Source organism: Suncus etruscus, chromosome X, assembly GCF_024139225.1.
Source record: "Suncus etruscus isolate mSunEtr1 chromosome X, mSunEtr1.pri.cur, whole genome shotgun sequence".
Taxonomy (NCBI): Eukaryota; Metazoa; Chordata; class Mammalia; order Eulipotyphla; family Soricidae; genus Suncus; species Suncus etruscus.
Window position 1 is genome coordinate 55699745 of NC_064868.1, and position 19768 is coordinate 55719512.

General features: G+C 42.6%; 1 protein-coding gene across 1 annotated transcript in view; it reads right to left on the reverse strand.

Annotated features, from left to right (window-relative positions):
* Positions 1-19768, reverse strand: part of SMC1A (structural maintenance of chromosomes 1A) — an 80470-nt gene that overhangs the window by 46149 nt on the left and 14553 nt on the right. Inside the window, exons 7-16 of the mRNA XM_049767158.1 lie at positions 19535-19675; positions 18134-18216; positions 17772-17979; positions 14352-14537; positions 14080-14259; positions 13842-13988; positions 13609-13746; positions 10232-10348; positions 10047-10153; positions 5056-5197 (exon numbers count right to left, since the gene is read on the reverse strand). Coding sequence (XP_049623115.1) covers positions 5056-5197; positions 10047-10153; positions 10232-10348; positions 13609-13746; positions 13842-13988; positions 14080-14259; positions 14352-14537; positions 17772-17979; positions 18134-18216; positions 19535-19675 — 1449 coding nt within the window. The remainder of the gene's footprint in view (positions 1-5055; positions 5198-10046; positions 10154-10231; positions 10349-13608; positions 13747-13841; positions 13989-14079; positions 14260-14351; positions 14538-17771; positions 17980-18133; positions 18217-19534; positions 19676-19768) is intronic.

The window sequence follows — 19768 nt, forward strand, 5'->3', positions numbered from 1 at the left end:
CATGTGTCAGTCCCGGGTTCAATCTCCAGGTTTGATTCTGAATGCAGAGTCAAGAATAAACCCTGAGTACCACTACATGTGGCCCCCAAACCGAAAAAGACAAGTTGTTAACTGTAGAAAAGTTCTAAGCATAGAAAATGTACAAAGCCGACAGTAGTGGGGCAAAATCACGTATAATTTCATCAGAGATTAAGAGTTAACATTTCAGCCTATTTTCTCCTAATACAACTATTAATAGTTCTATAAATGGAAGACTAGACTGGAAACTAGATTCTGTGAAGGGATACTGGCACTTTGGTGATATCTGTGGTACTGTAACATTGTTTACCCAAAGCATAAACATTAACACTATTATAAATTGTTACCTTAATAACAACAATAAAAATAATATAGTTAAGGGGCCGGAGAGATAGCACAGCGGTGTTTGCCTTGCAAGCAGCTGACCCAGGACCTAAAGTGTTTGGTTCGAATCCCGGCATCCCATATGGTCCCCCATGCCTGCCAGGAGCTATTTCTGAGCAGATAGCCAGAAGTAACCCCTGAGCACTGCCAGGAGTGGCCAAAAAACCAAAATAATAATAATAATAATAATATAGTTAAACATGTAGCTTAGTGGTAAAGCATTTTCCTTGCATATGTGAGGTCCCGTGCTCAATGCTGAACACACACACACAAAGTCTACATTATGACTTAATGTTGTATTAGAGCAATTTTCCATGTTGAATCTACTGTCATAAGGAGTATAATTTAAAAATTAGAGGGCAGGTGATGTGCCTCAGACCACTGAAAACATAAAATTTGAGTATGATCCCTGACACTTCAAAAAACAAAGTTTAACTCACAATACTGGGGAAGTAACTCAGAAGATTAGATGCACAAGGGCATAGGTTTGATGCCCAGCACCACATGCTTCAGATAAAATCAAAACAACACAAACACTACTGTTTATTTTCTAGGAATACAGAGTAAATATAGAAAGTATTAAAGCATTTAATTCTATCTACAAGATCTGGAAAAATATATGAGGTTGGTGCAAGAAAAAAAGAGAACTAAAACTGGTTTGAAGAGATAACACAGCGGTAGGGCATTTGCCTTGAAGGCGGCCGACCCGGGACTGACCTGAGTTTGATTCCTGGCATCCCATATGGTCCCCCAGAGCCTGACAGGAGCAATTTTTGAATTCTGAGCCCAAGCCCGGAGTAACCCCTAAGCGCTGCCAAGTGCAGCCCCAAACCCCCCCCCAAAAAACAGAAAAGAACTAAAACGAAAAGTGATTACTCAAAGGCAGTTGTAGTCTTATTTTTAACATTCTAACTTGTTAAGAATTCTTTCATTTTGTTTTTAAAATACTGTACAGGGGATATGCCTTGCAACTCAAAAGAAATACAGGACCAAGGAGACTGCTCAAAAGATTGAAGTTTATGCTTATGTGTCAAAGATTATGAGTTCAATATTCAAGGTCCCCACTGCCAGGAACAGCCCCTAGCCACCACCAAAGCATGCCTCTTCTTCAAAATATACATAAAGTGGGGCTGAAGAGATAGTACGGTAGATAGGGAGACTGCCTTGCCTGTAGCTGACCAAAGTTCAATTCCTGACATCCTATATAGTCTCCAAGAGTAACTCCTGGATGTAAAACCAGGAAAAAACATCCCTGGGCATTGTCAGGTGTGGTTCAAAAAAGCGAAACAAAAGTGCCTAAAGAATAAGAAATCAAAAATATCAACATGAATAGTCAGAGAGATAGAACGGGCAACTGCCTTGCACATGGCCAACATGGGTTCAATCCTCAGTATCCATTATGGTCGCCAAGTACTGCTGTCATAGTTCCTGAGTGCAGAACCAGGAGTAAGATCTGAGCATTGCCAGGTGTGTGTCCCCCCCGCCCCCCAAAAAAAAGAAAAGAAAAAAACCAACATGATTAATTTTAGTGATAGGCAGAGAGAAATTCTTAGTACTGCTCTTGCAACTTTGTGCTGTTTAAGATAATTTTTAAAAAGGGGAAAATCAGAAAAATACATGATTCTGCATTCTATGTATCCATAAGCAATACCCAACATGATCTACATTTACATTTAAGCTCCCAGTGACACTTTAATCATCAGGGCCTAATGGAAAAATACTCATACAAATCAATAATATAAGCAGATATATAAATGAAATCCCATGTTTAAACCAAGACCAGGGGCCAGAGCCGATAGCGCAGCAGTAGGGCATTTGCCTTACACGCAGCTGATCCAGGACAGACAGGTCCCCCAAGCAGGAGCGATTTCTAAGCGCATAGTCAGAAATAACTCCTGAGCATCACTGGGTGTGGGCCCCAAACTAAAATAAGTAAATAAATAAACCAAGACCAATCACCTCAGGAGGTGATGCTATGAAAAACACAAATTTCACTGGCATCAGAAGAAAAGGGTTGTGGGACACCTATATCATTAAACATTAGCCATTAGCACAGGTGTATCTGACTCGAAGCCAAAACAGTCAATAAAACAGATTCAGGGCCTGAGAGATAGTACAACATAGCTTGTACCCAGATGACCTGGGTTTGATCCGCAGCTGTAAAAACTGACCATAGATAGATGTGATCCAAAAACAATACCAAATTAAAAAAAAAACAGGTACACTGTGAAATTAATTTCAGCAAAATGCTATGGTCTAGGGCTAGAGAGATTGCTCAAATGGGTCTGGAACACACTGAATATTCAGGATGCCCAAGTTAAACCCCAATATACATGATTCTTCAGAACACTGAGCTGAGAATTACAGGATATGACCCTTCTTCTATTAAAAAAAAATTACCATGATCTATTGCACTGAATTTTATAAATTTCAATTTGTAACTGTTTTTTGGCTTTTTGATTTCATAGTACACATTTGTATATGCCAGGCTAAGCATTTTATTTTATTTTATTTTTTTTGTTTTGGGGCCACACCCGGCAGTGGTCAGGGGTTACTCCTGGCTATCTGTTCAGATATAGCTCCTGGTAGGCACGGGGGACCATATGGGACGCCGGGATTAGAACCAACTACCTTAGGTCCTGGATCGGCTGCTTGCAAAAAGCAAAAGCCGCTGTTCTATCTCTCCGGCCCCAGAATTTTATTTGTTTACTTTTGGGCCACACCCTGTGATGCACAGGGGTAAGTTACTCCTGGCTACTAGCTCAGAAATCGCTCCTGGCTCAGGATACCATATGGGATGCTGGGGGATTGAACCATGGTCCATCCTAGATCGGCCACTTGCAAGGCAAAAGCCCTACCGCTGTGCTATCGCTCTGGCCCCAAGATAAGAATTCTTTAAACACAGGAGATTTTTTTTTTTGGTTTTTGGGTCACACCCAGCAGGGCTCAGGGGTTACTCCTGCCTTGCACTCAGAAATTGCCCCTGGCAGGCATGGGGGACCATATGGGATGCCAGGATTCGAACCACTGTCCTGGATGTAAGGCAAACGCTCTATCTCCATGCTATCTCTCTAGCCCCAAACACAAGAGATCTTAAGTGTGTGTGTGTGTGTGTGTGTGTGTGTGTGTGTGTGTGTGTTTGGGCCACAACCACAGATGTTCATAGCTTATTTCCTACTCTGTATTCAGGGGTCACTCCTGGTGAAGTTCAGGGAACCATATAACATGGATCAAACCAGGTCAGACACATGCAAGGCAAATATCCTACCTGCTATACTGTCACTTTAGCCCCAAGAATTTTTTTTCAGCCCCAGGAATATTTTCTTTAAAAAGGGTTCAGGTCAGTGGTTGGGGCCAGGAGTAAGCCCTGTGCACAGTTTAGTATGGCCCCAAAACAATAAACAGATAAAGGATTCAGGGGCCCAGAGTGATATACAGGTAGATGCTTTTGCCTTGCCTTGAATAATCCCAGGATCCTTGCATTGATCCAACCCATAATCAATCCCTGGCATCCCATATTCCCTTCAACCCTTCCAGGAGTGATCCCTGACCACAGAGCCAGGAATAAGTCCTGAGCACCTCTAAATTTAAGTAAAAAAAAAAAAAGTAAGTAGAGGCCGGAGCTGTGGTGCAAGAGGTAGGGTGTTTGCCTTACATGTGGCTAACCTAGGACGGACTGCGGTTCAATCCCCTGGTGTCCCAAATGGTCTCCCAATCCAGGAGCGATTTCTGAATGCCTAGCCAGGAGTAACCCCTGAGTCACCGGGTATGGCCCAAAAACCAAAAAAAAAAAAAAAAAGTAAGTAAGTAAGTAAGTAAGTAAGTAAAAGCAAAAATAGAGTTCAAGGACCAGGAATATAGCTCAAAGATCTGGAGTACTAGCTTTGTAAGCAATGATACTAGCTTACAATACTTAGATCCCACACACAGCATGCCAAGCACGGCCATTTGTGGACCAAAATCAAAATACAAAAAAGACATGGTTTGTATATTACTATAATTTAAGAACCAATAAGTTATATAAATATTCGTAAAATGTAGCATAAATTGGTAAATTCCATCCTCAAAGAGTTATCTGAATAAACATCAGCTATACTGAAAACTCAGTGAACAGTTTTATACAGTGCAAGAATCCTGGTTGCTTAGGTGAGCACATCTTGCATGTGTGTGGCCCTAGGTTGAACACTGGCACCACATACCAAAAAATTCTGATTTCTTGTAAGGCTGAATTATTTATTCGTTGTGTTATTTTAAACTCTTAAACTCTTTGTGCCTCTTTCCCTCCTTTAGATCCATATTTTTTATTATTTTGATAAGATATTTATAAATTGGGGGCCGGAGAGATAGCATAGTGGTAGCACATTTGCCTTGTAAGCGCTGACCCAGGACCAATGGTGGTTTGAATCCCGGCATCCCATTTGGTCCCCCGTGGTCCCCCGTGCCTGCCAGGAGTGATTTCTGAACAGAGAGCCAGGAGTAACCCCTGAGCATTGCCAGGTGTGGCCCAAAAACCAAAAAAAAAAAGATATTTATAAATTATGGCTACTATACTATGTCATGCACACACATACACACATACACATCAATCACTCTATCTGACCTTTTGCCTCTCAGGTTTTAGACTATCTTTTTATGTTGTTCTTCCTTACTTACCTTCTTGAGCTTCTCTATCTCATTTTCATCCTTTTTCACTGTCTGTTCCCACATGTGTACTTTATCCTGGTCTTCTTTTAACTGGTTCTTTTCAAAATCCAACTGGATACCCAAGCGAGTTTTTTGATTTTCAAACTCCAAACTACAGAAAGAAAGAATAAAAAGGTCCAGGGCACAGAAGCCCAATACTTTATCAATCACTACTCAGCTCATCCCCCTTCCTCGATCCACATAAAACTGTCCCCTGAAACTTGGAGAACTGTTTTCAGTCCAATTTTGTATATATGGCACAAGACAGGGGCGGGAAGGCCGACACCATAATCCCCTGGTAAGCACAGGCAAATTTCAAAACTTCCTAGAATGAAGCACAAAAAGGCCCACCTGAATCCACCAGCGACAATAATTCCTACTTATTAAGCTCTTAGATTCTTAGTATACAATACCTCTAATCCTCTAATCAACAGCTCCATAGGTAGGTGTTATTATCCTAATTTTACAAATGAGAAAACTTAATCCAGTAAAAGGCCTTGCTCAGTTACACAGCTAGTAAAAGGTACATAAGAGACTGGAACCCAAAAGTCCAACACCAAAGCCTGGGCTCCTATAATGAATTAAAAACACAGGTATCCCAACCTTGCCATTTGCTAGTAGTGTCATCTCAAACAAGTTAATTACAGTCTACAGGCCTCCATTTTCTCATCTTTAAATGGAAATTAGTAACAGCACTTTATATATGTTCTTAGAATCATACAAGGCACACAGTAAGTACTCAAATTCTAATTGTCATCATAATCTCACTATTGTTATCATCTTTACCAGAAACACTAGTTATGTTTAGCTCATACTTGTCTATGGGCTTTAATTTTTCCCAACTACCCCCATCTCACACCCAAACTCACCCTGAGATTCCAGAATCTCTAAGGAGCAGAACTTGGGTAATACAGAAATGTAGAGAAAATACTAAATTCTTATTATTGCCCTCCTCTCCATTTCTTCAGAAATTCAAGAATACATAGCTTTGTCTTGCACACTGCTAACTCAGGTTCGATCTTCAGCATCCCATGTGCTTTCCCTGAACCCGGCAGATCTGGTTCCTGGGTACAGAGCCAGGAGTAACCTGTGTACCATCAGCTGTGGCCCAAAAAATAAACTAGAGTACAAAGTCTCTTTATATATAGGGAGTAGCAGACCAGTAATAGGTCCTCTTACATTCAATGATATAACAGTTGCAGCCAGATATCACAGCAATAGCTAAAACCTAATAGTCACTATAATACAAATTAATTAATGCCATAACTTTATAGTAAGTAATTTTAGGTTTAATCTCCTAATTATGAAGCATAAAGCCCTTTGTGATTTAGCTCCTGCTGACCTTCCTATCACCCAACTTTCTTCCTGACCCCATTTTTATGCTTGACATTCAAAATTACTTAAGTTTCCAGAACAAGGCATATTCTCTAAAACGTCCAAACATGCTGTTGTCACTGCCTGGAACTCTTCTGTCTGCTGCCTGGTAAGATAAATCCTACTCACTCTATAGGTCTCCAGCTCAGTTCATTACTGTTTTTTCTTTTTTTTTCTTTTTTTTTTTTTTTTTTGGTTTTTGGTTTTTGGGCCACACCCGGTAACGCTCAGGGGTTACTCCTGGCTATGCGCTCAGAAGTCGCTCCTGGCTTGGGGGACCATATGGGACGCCGGGGGATCGAACCGCGGTCCGTCTCCTAGGCTAGCGCAGGTAAGGCAGGCACCTTACCTCCAGCGCCACCGCCCGGCCCCCATCATTACTGTTTTTTCTATAAAACCTATTCTGGTGGTTGTGAAAAGTTTTTTGGGGGCCCGGAGAGATAGCACAGCGGTGTTTGCCTTGCAAGCAGCCGATCCAGGACCAAAGGTGGTTGGTTTGAATCCCGGTGTCCCATATGGTCCCCCGTGCCTGCCAGGAGCTATTTCTGAGTAGACAGCCAGTAGTAACCCCTGAGCAACGCCGGGTGTGGCCCAAAAACCAAAAAAAAAAAAAAGAAGAAAAAAAAAGAAAAATTTTTTGGTTTCTATTACTTTGTTGGCTTCCTGAGTTCAACTATATACACACACAAAGATGTAATACAATAAGTGCTGAGTCTAGTTCAGTCATGGCTGCTTCACTATTCTGATTATTATTAAACTTTGGGACATTAAAACATGAACTAGGGGAAATGACTGGATAGAAAGCATTTCTCAATTTCCAACCAGACTATAAAAATTAAAAAGAAAACACACTTAAGAGCACTGTCTATGGGGCCGGGCGGTGGCGCTAGAGGTAAGATGCCTGCCTTGCCTGCGCTAGCCTTGGACGGACCGTGGTTTGACCCCCCGGCATCCCATATGGTCCCCCAAGAAGCCAGGAGCGACTTCTGAGCGCATAGCCAGGAGTAATCCCTGAGCGTCACCGGGTGTGGCCCAAAAACCAAAGGAAAAAAAAAAAGAGCACTGTCTAATGTAAGATCCTTCCCTTGCTACTTTATTTCAAAGCAAGATTTTAACTTCCTTAAAATAAGCATACTCCAGGGGCCGGAGAGATAGCATGGAGGTACAGTGTTTGCCTCGCATGCAGAAGGACTGTGGTTCGAATCCCGGCATCCCATATGGTCCCCTGAGCCTGCCAGGAGCGATTTCTGAACACAGAGCCAGGAGTAAACCCTAAGCACTGCCGGGTGTGACCCAAAAACAATAATAAAATTTACAATACACGATTGTTTGATATACTATATACTATTAACATACCACATTTACCCATAGTATTCAACGGCAACTTTAATAAAAATGAATAAACCATTTAAGACAGTAAGGCATTGTAAATAAATGGTTAAAAATCCTGAATCCTGGGCCCAGAGAGATAGCACAGCGGCGTTTACCTTGCAAGCAGCTGATCCAGGACCAAAGGTGGTTGGTTTGAATCCCGGTGTCCCATATGGTCCCCCGTGCCTGCCAGGAGCTATTTCTGAGCAGACAGCCAGGAATGACCCCTGAGCACTGCCGGGTGTGGCCCAAAAAAAATCCTGAATCCTTATACTCCAAACCCCTGATTATAAGGATTCAGGATTTATAAACATTTATTTACACAACTTTACTGCCTTAAATGGGGTTTGCATTCAATTAAATGTGCCATTGAATATTATCGGTTAAATAGTTCAGTGGAAGGGCCCGGAGAGATAGCACAGCGGCGTTTGCCTTGCAAGCAGCCGATCCAGGACCAAAGGTGGTTGGTTCGAATCCCGGTGTCCCCTATGGTCCCCCGTGCCTGCCAGGAGCTACTTCTGAGCAGACAGCCAGGAGTAACCCCTGAGCACTGCCGGGTGTGGCCCAAAAACCAAAAAAAAATAGTTCAGTGGCATACAGTGCACGACAGCCGCCTACCTCTTCAGCTCAGCTGCGACATGTGGACTGAGCTGAAGCACTGGCCTCTCTGGAGATGGCAGAAGACAACTGAAGACTACGTGCATTTGATTCGGTGTGCACACACCAAATCAAATAACCAGTATGACCAAGAGTATAAGCCAAGTTCGGGTTTTGGGGGCACAAATTTTGTGCTGGAAAATTTGGCTTATTCTCGAGTATATACGGTAAGTGATATGTTCTCCTAGTGATAACATTATGTTACCAATATCCACTACCAAATGTATGTCAAGCTGAACACTGAGGGTGGGAGTGATAGCACAGAAGTAGAGTGTTTGCCTTGCACACAATAGACCCGGGATGGACACAGGTTCGAACCCTAGCATCTCATATGGTCCCCTGAGCCTGCCAGGAGTGATTTCTGGGCACAGAGCCAAGAATAACCCTTGAGCATCTCTGGGTGTAGCCCTAAAACAAATAAAAAAAGATGAACACTGAATATTTCTCCATGCAACCCCGAAGGCAAGACTTCCTATATAAATCTAGCATTGACACTATCCCATAGTGCTTCTGTTTTCACCAAATATCGCTAGATAGTTTTAGTTTACCTATCTCTGAATAGGAATGAGATGGAGCCTCAATTCACGTAGCTGTCAGTTTTTTGAGCTTTTCATTTCATGGAATACTATCATTTCATCTGATTTTCCTATTGAATCTTTTGTTTTCTTTTTCCCTCTTATTGATTTGCAGTTCCTTGAACATGTCCTCTGTGTATACCTCAAATATAACATCACTTACTGTACTGAAATTGTTGATTTACTTGTTTATCTCTCCGACTACTCCACAAATTCAGAGAGTGAGAGTCCTTGATTCCATTTCTGTAACATTTTTTTGCGATTTCTATATCCCTTGAGCCTGACTAAGGATAGAACAATAAACATGAGTAATGGGCTACATGAAGTTCTGACTAAGGCCCTGGGTGTGGGGTGACTTTGTGTTCATCTATTTGATATAGATAGATGAACCTTACCCCTATAATATCCAGCAAATTACAACTTGGCACAAAAGATTTATTCAGGATGAGAGGAGAAGTATTACTTTTCTATTACTTATTATTCTTCCAATCTAGAATTTTTCTCCTACCCAACCTTGCTCAGTGGGATCACAATAAGAAAATAAAATAGAAGTAACTCATAGAGACAGACAGTTCAGTGGGCTGAGAGCATGCTTTGCCTGGGTGCAAAACCTGAGTTTGATTTCTGGCAACACATATGATCCCCCAGTACTTTAGATGCAACACCTGAGCAACAAGCTGGGAGTATTTCCTAGCCCTGCCAAGTGTAGTCAAAAAGGAAAAGAAGAGGAAGAAAACTGGAGCTTTGGTAGAGGTTGTCACTGTACAAGATGAATTATGGAGCTCTGATTTTAATCCAGGTAAACCACTTTCAAACTGACATTCTCAACCACTATAGTATTCCAAAATTCTCCCTATTATAGGCAGAAGTACAATAAATACACATTATTCTACAATATAGTCCCTATGATGATAACTGACTTTTTTACAATATCAAGCTAAAAATACAAGGGAATTCCAATTTCCTACCCACAGTTCAACCTACCGCTTTTTAGCAATTTCATTCTGACGCTTCACTTTTTCTTCCTCAAACTCTCGGATGTTGCGCACACCTATCTCTCGACAAAACTCTTCAAAAACTTCATCTTCTACCTGCAAGAAGTGAAAATGTGAGTGAGTTAGCAAAGGTCTACTGCACCTGTTTCTAATTCTGACTAATCAATTACCAACCTGGTTCATCTTTTCCTTCAAATCTTTCATTTCCCTCTCTCGGCTCTGGATAATCCTCTTAATATCATTGATGCGAGGACCAAAGTTGGCTAGTTCACTCTCCAGCTTCGACTTTTCCTGTAGAATGCAATTGTGGGGACAAAAGAAACCAAATTCTCTTTAAAATTTTCTTAAATTAAGCTTTATTCATACAATGTTCCAACACCCATCCCTTCATCAATGTTCACTTCCACCAAAGCTCTCCCCCACCCCGTTAACATCCCCACAGCCTGCTACTACCTACATCTCTTGCTCTCTGTATCCCTTCTTCACTGCCTTCCTCTCCCTTTTAGAAACTGTTGCTACTTTCCCTAAATAGTATTTCTGAAAGGGTATCAAGTGCATCATCAGCTTACCTCTTTCAGCTTTCAGTTCTTGTCCAAAGTGATTATTTCCAACTACTATCATAATGGTCTCTTCTGTCTTACTGCACTACCCCCTTCTGTGGCAAGCATCCTAAAGTGGACCTGTACTCCTGGTCCTCATTTCTATTGTTTTTGACTATATTCTCATACAATATATTTATATCCCGCAAATAAGTATGATCATTTTGTCTGTCCCTTTCCCTAAGACTCATTTCTTTCAGCATGATACTGTCCAAAGTCTAGCCATGTATTAGCACATTTCATGACTTAATTTTTCCCTAACAGCTATATAGAATTCCACTGTGGGGGCCGGGAAGGTGGTGCTAGAAGTAAGGTGTCTGCCTTGCAAGCACTAGCATAGGACGGACAGTGGTTCGATCCCCTGGCATCCCATATGGTCCCCCCCAAGCCAGGGACAATTTCTGAGCACATAGCCAGGAGTAACCCCTGAGCGTCAAATGGGTGTGGCCCAAAAACCAAAAAAAAAATAGAATTCCACTGTGTAGATACACCATAGTTTCTTTATCCATTCATCTGTTCTCAAGCACTCAGACAGTTTCCAGATTTTGCTTATTTGTGAATAGTACTACAACTAACATAGGAGTTCAAGTGTCTATAATACATTGTGAAATGAAGCTTTTCGGAGAAAATCCATTCTTTGGAGTTAATCCAAGACCACTAATCCCATGAGTAGCCTTAAAGCACCTGACTTAGCAATGCCCCATCAATTTTTCATCTTCTCTCATTTGAAACCTCACATGACCTCCTTAATTTCCAGGTCAGCAAGCTTCCATCCATAGACTAAAAACATATTAAACAACATTACTTACAGATTATGATCTCTTATCCAAAATCCTTGGGGTCAGATTTCTTTTTTTTTTTTTTTTGGTTTTTGGGCCACACCTGGCGGTGCTCAGGGGTTACTCCTGGCTGTCTGCTCAGAAATAGCTCCTGGCAGGCACGGGGGACCATATGGGACACCGGGATTCGAACCAACCACCTTTGGTCCTGGATCGGCTGCTTGCAAGGCAAACGCCGCTGTGCTATCTCTCCAGGCCCGGGGTCAGATTTCTAATTCTGGTTTAATTTTAGAAAAAAGGTTATACACACACCACACACACACACATATATACTGTAATATTTTATGTCACACCTGCAAGATAATCTTGGGAAGTAGCATCTAACTAGTAAAGTACCCAACCAACAGGAACTGAAATACCTAGAATAAACTTTTAATTCAGAAGAAGCTCAAATATTTGTCAGATAAATTAAGCTAACTGTACTTAATATTTACTCAAAGACTCAATCTAAGCACTGTACTTACTCAGTCTTCACAATGACCCTATAAAGCAAGTCTGACACCCATTTACAGATAAAGATGAAAACACTGATAGAGAAAGGTCAAGAAACTTGTTACGGGGCCAAAGAAATAACATGGAGGAAAAGTGTTTGCCTTGCATGCAGAAGGACAGTGGTTTGAATCCCGGCATCCCATATGGTCCCTGAAGCCTGCCAGGAGCGATTTCTTTTTTTTTTTTTTTTTTTTTTTGGTTTTTGGGCCACACCCGGTAATGCTCAGGGGTTACTCCTGGCTGTCTGCTCAGAAGTTGCTCCTGGCTTGGGGGACCATATGGGACACCGGGTGATCGAACCGTGGTCCGTCCAAGGCTAGCGCAGGCAAGGTAGGCACCTTACCTTTAGCGCCACCGCCCGGCCCCCAGGAGCGATTTCTGAGTGTAGAGCCAGAAGTAACCCCTGAGCGGTGCTGAGTATGACCCCCCCAAAAAAAGAAAAAGAAAAAGAAACTTGTTACATTCATTGCCAAAATTTGAACCCCAGGGTCAGATGAACAGCAATAGTCCATGGTCACTAGGTCAAATTCTCAAGTGTCCCACATGCACAGAATGCAGTCCTGGCAGCTCTGCTGGCAGCACTCACTGACACCATAAGTGATTTCCAGCTGTACACAGTTAGATGAGTATAAGCACTGCATTGGGATACCACCTGCCCAAGCACTACAACTAATAAGTGAGCTCTATCCCTAGTGAAAATATGTTTGTAGGGCTGGAGAGATAGCACAGCAGTAGGATGTTTGCCTTGCACACAGCCGACCCAGGACGAACTATGGTTCAAATCCCGGCATCCAATATGGTCCCCCTAGCCAGCCAGGGGCTATTTCTGAGCACCGCCGGGTGTGACCCAAAGACAAAACAAAAAAAAAATATGTTTGAGCACCACAGTGACTCACTGAAAGCACTACAACATATTTGCCTCAAATAAAAACTAACTCTTGAGATCAAGGCGATAGTATAGCAGAAAGAGCATTTCCCTTGCACATGGCTGAACCAAGCTTGATCCCCAGCACTCCGTACGGTTGCTTGAACCTGCCTGGAGTAATTTCTAGGTAAATAGCCAGGAGTAACTCCTGAGTATAGCTGGATATGAACCAAAAACAAAACAAGAACTGTATTCCCCTTTCAGCACATGTTTAAATACCTCAATTTAAGAAGTGCATACCTTGGTAAGCACTGCAGACAGTATGTGTAGAAACTCTAGAAATTGCAAAATCAACAAAAATAATAAAAAGGGGGGTCAGAGTGATAGCACAGTGGTAAGGCGTTTGCCTTGCACGTGGCCAACACAGGATGGACCCCAGTTTGAATCCCGGCATCCCATATGGTCCCCCAAGGCTGCCAAGAGCAACTTCTGAGCATAGAGCCAGGAGTAACTCCTGAGCACTGCCAGGTGTGAACCAAAAAGGAAAAAAAAGAACTAAAAGAAGAGGTTTGAAATAGAAATTTTTTTAAAAGCTATAAGAAGCACAGATATGAACTCCTGGCTATGCCAGGACTCATTCCTTGAAGCAAGTTGAAAAAGAATAGGAATTGGGGTAAGTTCCCCATGTACAGAGAAATCCAAACCAGGAATCTATAGAGGAATGTTTGGAGAGTAGGGTTGATGGCCAGGCCCCACCTGTAGATTAAGGGCTAAATGACGTGTCTTGGTCTGTTCCAAGTCACTCTGTGAATACTTGAGTCGCATCTGCAGTCCATGGGCCTGAGACTGCACCTGACGCAGTTCTGCTTCTTTTCGCTTTGCCTTCATTTGTTCCTGAAGTAGATAAGAAAAAGGAGATCAGTTGTAAGAAAGTAGCTGGCCCAGATTTAGGAGTCCTACTCCTAGATTCAGTGTTGTCTAAGACTTACTTTTAGCTCCTCTGTCAACCGCTCCTTCTTCTCTTTCAATTTGTCTACTGCTTTCTCATCCCAACGTCTTGCCTTGGCCTTCAGGTCACTGGCCCCACCAGAGATCACACCAGATTTCTGGAACAGTGTACCATCTAGGGCCACTGTCTATAAATAAATAAGAGAATAGAGGAGAGAGGAAGAAAATAAACAGAAGAATATTCAATACTAATCCCAATCCCGGCAAAAGAAACCATACCTTGTGGCGCTGGTGACCTCCAAAAGCAATGCGGCGGGCATCCTCCACATTATCACAGACAAGGGCATTGCCACAAGCATACTGCAGGGCCTTTTTGATGTGAGGTGGTTCATAGCGAATGACATCAATCACCAGCTTAGCTCCCTTTAGCTCCCGAAGTTTCTCATCTGTAGGTTTCACCTATGGGAAAAGTTTAGTAAGTGGCAGAACTTGGTGGGTTAGGAAAAGGGGAACTACCCTCTCACAATGTCTCCATTTCCCACCAGGCTTACCTCCAGATAGTCAAGAGGCAAGAAAGTCTCAGGCTCCCCACGCTGTTCCTTGATATACTGAATACAGTCCCGGCCTGTCTTCTCTGAATCCACGATAATGGCATCCATGTTCTTGCCCAAGACCTTGGTTACAGCAATCTGGTATTTCTTTTGTGTGGGCTGACAGAGGTCAATAAGACGCCCATACTGAGTAAAGAAGAACAGAAAAATGAAGCATTAGGCCTTGGAAAGCCAGCTGAGAAAAACCAATCCTCAGTATGGAAAAAAGGAAAAGTATTTTTTTTATTTTTGGGGGAGTCACACCCAGCAGTGCTCAGGGGTTACTCCTGGCTCCACGCTCAGAAATTGCTCCTGGCAGGCTTGGGGGACCATATCGGATGCCAGGATTCGAACCAATGACCTTCTGCATGAAAGGCAAATGCCTTACCTCCTTGCTATCTCTTCGGCCCCAAGGAAAAGTATTTTTATTCTGATATAGAATCAGGAACACAACACAACCACCATTCTATGGAAGAAAAGCATACTCTGCCCCCAAACAAAAATGGCATCAGGAACTACAGAGATAGTACAGCAGGTAAGGTGCTTGCCTTGCACAGAGCCAAAATGGGTTTGATTCCTGGAATCCCATATATGGTCTCCTGCGCACCGCCAAGGGTAACTCCTGAGCTTTACTTGGTATGACCCAAAAAGCAAACAAAAAGCCCTAAATGACATCAGGCCATCATGTTTTAATCCAAAATCATTTTTCTAAATCTCCCTTTCACCTTTCCCAGATTACTGCCTCCAGCTTCTATACCAGATACCTTAAATGTATTACGTCAAATTCTCATAAGCCAAAGAATATATTTCTCATTCTCTAGTTTATTTTCCCATACCCCAATACACATATCAACCATAGTTCCTTACTATTTATCATATAAACATTAAGATCTTCAAGGACAGTGATGGGAAGATAGTACAGAGGTTAAAGCACTTGTGTTGCTTTAATCCAAGTCGACTCCAATTCAATCTTTGTCATTGCAGAACTCCCAAGCATTGGATCAAGCCCTGAGCAAAGATCAAGGAATAGCTACAGCCCCACCCCACAAGCACCTCTGAGTATGGTCCAACAAACAAAAAAGGGATTAAGACTGAGCCTTAGGACAGGGAGACTGAGCCTAATATTCATCCTTATAAACTCAGAAGAATCTAGAAGTATCAGGAAATATTTGTGGAACCAAATGAAGCTAAATCCAGGGAGATTACCAAAAATAGAGAGTTAAGAGGAACTTCAGAACTCTAGACTTATTTCAAGATAAAAATCTAAGCAATCCCCCCAAAAATGAGCCAGTTGAGACATGGTAGGAGATCTCATATCAAAGTCTACACAAAATTACTTCCTGGGAGATATATTTACTGTCCCCAAAGACCACTCATGTCCACAGGCCTCCCCATCTACTACAGAGAGTGAACACAGGGGCCGGAGCTGTGGCGCAAGCTGTAGGACATCTGCCTTGCACGTGCTAACCTAGGATGGACAGTGGTTCAATCCACCAGCGTCCCAGATGGTCCCCCAAGCCAGGAGCTATTTCTTAGCGCATAGCCATAGAGCGTCACTGGGTGTGGCCCAAAAAGCAAAAAAAAAAAAAAGAAAGAAAAGAAAAGAAAAGGAAGAGTGGGGCCGGGCGGTGGCGCAAGAGGTAAGGTGCCTGCCTTGCCTGCGCTAGCCTAGGATGGACCGCGGTTCGATCCCCTGGCGTCCCATATGGTCCCCCACCCCAGGAGTGACTTCTGAGCGCATAGCCAGGAGTAACCCCTGAGCGTCACCGGGTGTGGCCCAAAAACCAAAAAAAAAAAAAAAAAAAAAAGAAAAGAAAAGGAAGAGTGAACACAACAGGACAAAATAAGAATAAGGTCTAGAGAATTAAAGTGCCTGCCCTGAAAGTATATAGTCATGGTTTCAAACCCTGGTGTCCAACATGTGCTAAGCATGGTCCACACAGCTCTCCTGTCTAAGCCTGCTGTTTGAGCTTCACAACCCCCAAAACTATTTTCAGTCACACTATAGCAAGGTATGGGGTAAACAACACAAAAATGTGTGCAACCCTTTGGTGAGTTCTGAAATTAAGAGATGAGCTAGTACCACATTCTGATGTGTGGGTACCACAAATAGAAATGAGTGAGCCAGGAAATGCAACTTCAACAATCGCTGGCGTTGACCACAACAGTGATTAGTACCACAACCATAATCAGAGTATGTAAGCCCCAACTAAAGAATGTAACCCCCAGCAAGCACATTTGCAAGCACCACAACTAAAGGATGGCAGACAACATACAAGGAACATCCACAGCCAAGCAAGCATGCACCACAACCAAATAAATAAGCCCAGGCAAGCACAGCTAAAAATGTTAGCCCCACAAACCACAACAACAACGGAAAAGGAAGATATGGGTAGGGGCATTAAAGAAAAAAAATAAATAAAACCTTTTAGAAAAAATAAATAAATGAAACCTAAAGTGACTAAACTAAGTGAAATAAGTTAAATAAGAAGTGAACAAAGGGCCAGAGAGGTAACATGGGGGTAAGGCATTTGTCTTGCATCCAGGACAGTGGTTCGAATCCCTGGCATCCCATATAGTCTCCTGAGCCTGCATTGGGCGATTTCTGAGCGTAGAGCCAGGAGTAACCCCTGAGCACCTCTGGGTGTGACCCAAAAACCAAAAAAAAAAAAAAAAGAAAAGAAGTGAAGGACAATTACCACAGTTGCACTCAAGGAATATGAATTACAAATTAATAAGCAAATCAACAAGCATAAAAGCAACTGAACTATCTCCAAGACTTGGTGAAAACTATAGTGGTTATTAGAGGGAAGGGAGAAATGCAGAATGGGTAAAGTGGTCTTTCTGGTGGGGGAAATGGAGTGGCACTGAAAGTGGTGTAATGATGACCTTACATACATAAACTATAGCCTTGAAGTTCTATTGTGTTGTTAAATCAATTTTTTTTTGGTTTCTGGGACACACCTGGAGGCACTCAGGGGTTACTCCTGGATCTGTGCTCAGATGGCTCTTGACAGGCTTGGAAGGCCATATGGAGTGCTGGGCATTGAACCTGGGACCATCCTGGTTCAGCTGTGTGCAAGGCAAACACCCTACCACTGTGCTATCACTCAGGCCCCGGTAAATCTATTTTTTTTTGTTTTTTTTTTTTGTTTTTGAGTCACACCTGGCAGTGCTCAAGGGTTACTCCTGGCTCTGCACTCAGAAATTGCTCCTGGCAGGCACGAGGGATGATATGGGATACCAGGATTTGAACCACTGTCCATCCTGGATCACCTGCATGCAAGGCAAATGCCCTACCACTGTGCTATCTCTCTGGCCAGTAAATCAATGTTTTAAAAAGGAAACTGGTTAGGAAATTAAATTCATCTCTACTCATACCACAGAACCAGGATACAGGCGCTTGATGCTTTCCATAATCTCTGCTTTTCGCTGCTGGCGGCTGCTCTCCTGGCGGTCGATTCGAGCATCCCCCAGCTGCTCCATAACCTGGTTCAGCTCCTTATTGATCTCATCAATACGCCGCTTGGCCATCTCCACCTCCTCTGTCAGTTCCCCTTCTAGTTTCTTCTGCTCCTCTAGGGACTGCCTACATAGTGAGAGAATACATAGATTTATCCTGGATTTATCCTGGCTATTGAGAAAATATTCCTGGTTGAGAAGGACTCTGGGGTCCTGCCTACAAAGGCCAGGGAAAAAAGGTTCATGAAAACAGGCTAAAAGAAGGTTGTAGAACTGCATACTTGCTAGTTGTGATGTATTCTTCTAGTTTCTCAATTCGCTTCTGGTTCTCTTCGATCTCCCGCAGTTTTTGCTTGATCTTAGCCTAGCATAGAGGCAAATATATTTCATTACCCAAAGATGAGCAAGTTAATTACAAGATTTGGCTTACATTTTCCCTACAAGCCCACTCATCCAAGAGCCCAGCAGTCCAAGACAATCTGTCAGTAATGCAGGAGGCCTACTAAAAATAGACACATAGGGCAGGAGATGTGACTCAGTGGTAGAGAGCACATGGCTCGTGTTTGATTCCCAGCAATCCCTCCTCTTACACACACACACACACACACACACACACACACACACACACACACACACACACACACACACACACACACACACACACAGTGTTCACTGTAGCTCTGTAACTGGTGATGCTTCTCAGATTCCCAAAGACACTCTCACTGGTGTTCTAACTGAGGCTATCATCTTTCTCAATCAGGGAAGTTTAAATCAAGCCAAATAAAGTCTCACAATTCTATCTGGACCTGTTTTTTCATCTATAAAACAAACTCCAAATCAAAGAATAATGTTTCCAAAGTGAGTGATACAATCCCCAGGTGATTGCTGGTATGACCCAGTAGGGAAGTAGCTATAATGGGTGCAATTGAGGTAACAGCTGCCATCTTTTTGTTTTATGCGCCACAATGGCGGTCTGGGGGTAGAAGGGGGTGCTAGTTCTAAGATTGTGTTCCTAGCTGACCATGAGGTGTGGAGATCTAACCCAAATTTCAAAGCATATACTTGCTCAGTGAGCTAGCTCCCTGAAGGGGTACTTTCTGTTTGTTTGCTTAAAGAAGTATATTTTTCAGGGAATAGAGTTGAGTGTTTTATTTCTGAAAGGAGTTGAAAAGTTTTATTAGTTTGGGAAAGCCAAATAACCGTCAAAATTTACATTAAATGTACAGCACAGACACTGGAGAGAAAATATAGTGGACAGAGGTACTGTCTTGCATGCAAATTCAATCCCCTGCACCCCAAATGGTCCCCAAGCCCTGCTGGGGAATGAACTTTGAGCACAGAGCCAGGAATAAACCTTGAGCATAGCCAGGAATGGTCCAAAAATAAATAAATAAATGCACAAAAGCTATTATGTCTGCCTTTTTTCCCTCTGGAGAAGTCCAAAGTTTTTCTTTTTCCCTCTCTCACATTTCTCTAAATAAAACATCTGGGGGGGGCACACACAATGACAATCAGAGGATACTCCTAGCTATACATTCAGAAATCACTCCTGGCTTGGATTAGCATAGTACCTGAGCAACAATGACTTGGATATTCATGAGGCATTCCATATTTTACAATTAAAAACTTCTTTTGGTTATTATAATTGTTAAAACTATTATTACTGCCTTTTCTCTGCCTACCTCTGTCTCTACTTTTTTCCTCTCTTCCAGATCCAGCCGGTCCTGATCTGCTTTCTGGTCTCGATTGAACTTCTCCAGTTCCTGAGCCAGGGTAGCTGCTCTCTTACTGGCTTCTTCTTTCAACCGGTGGTATTTCTTTACCTGTATTAAGGACAGAGTAGGAATACAAAGTTGACCAAATCAACCCATGTCAGCCCAGTGGTCTCTACATACTAATCCTCCCCTCTCATCATC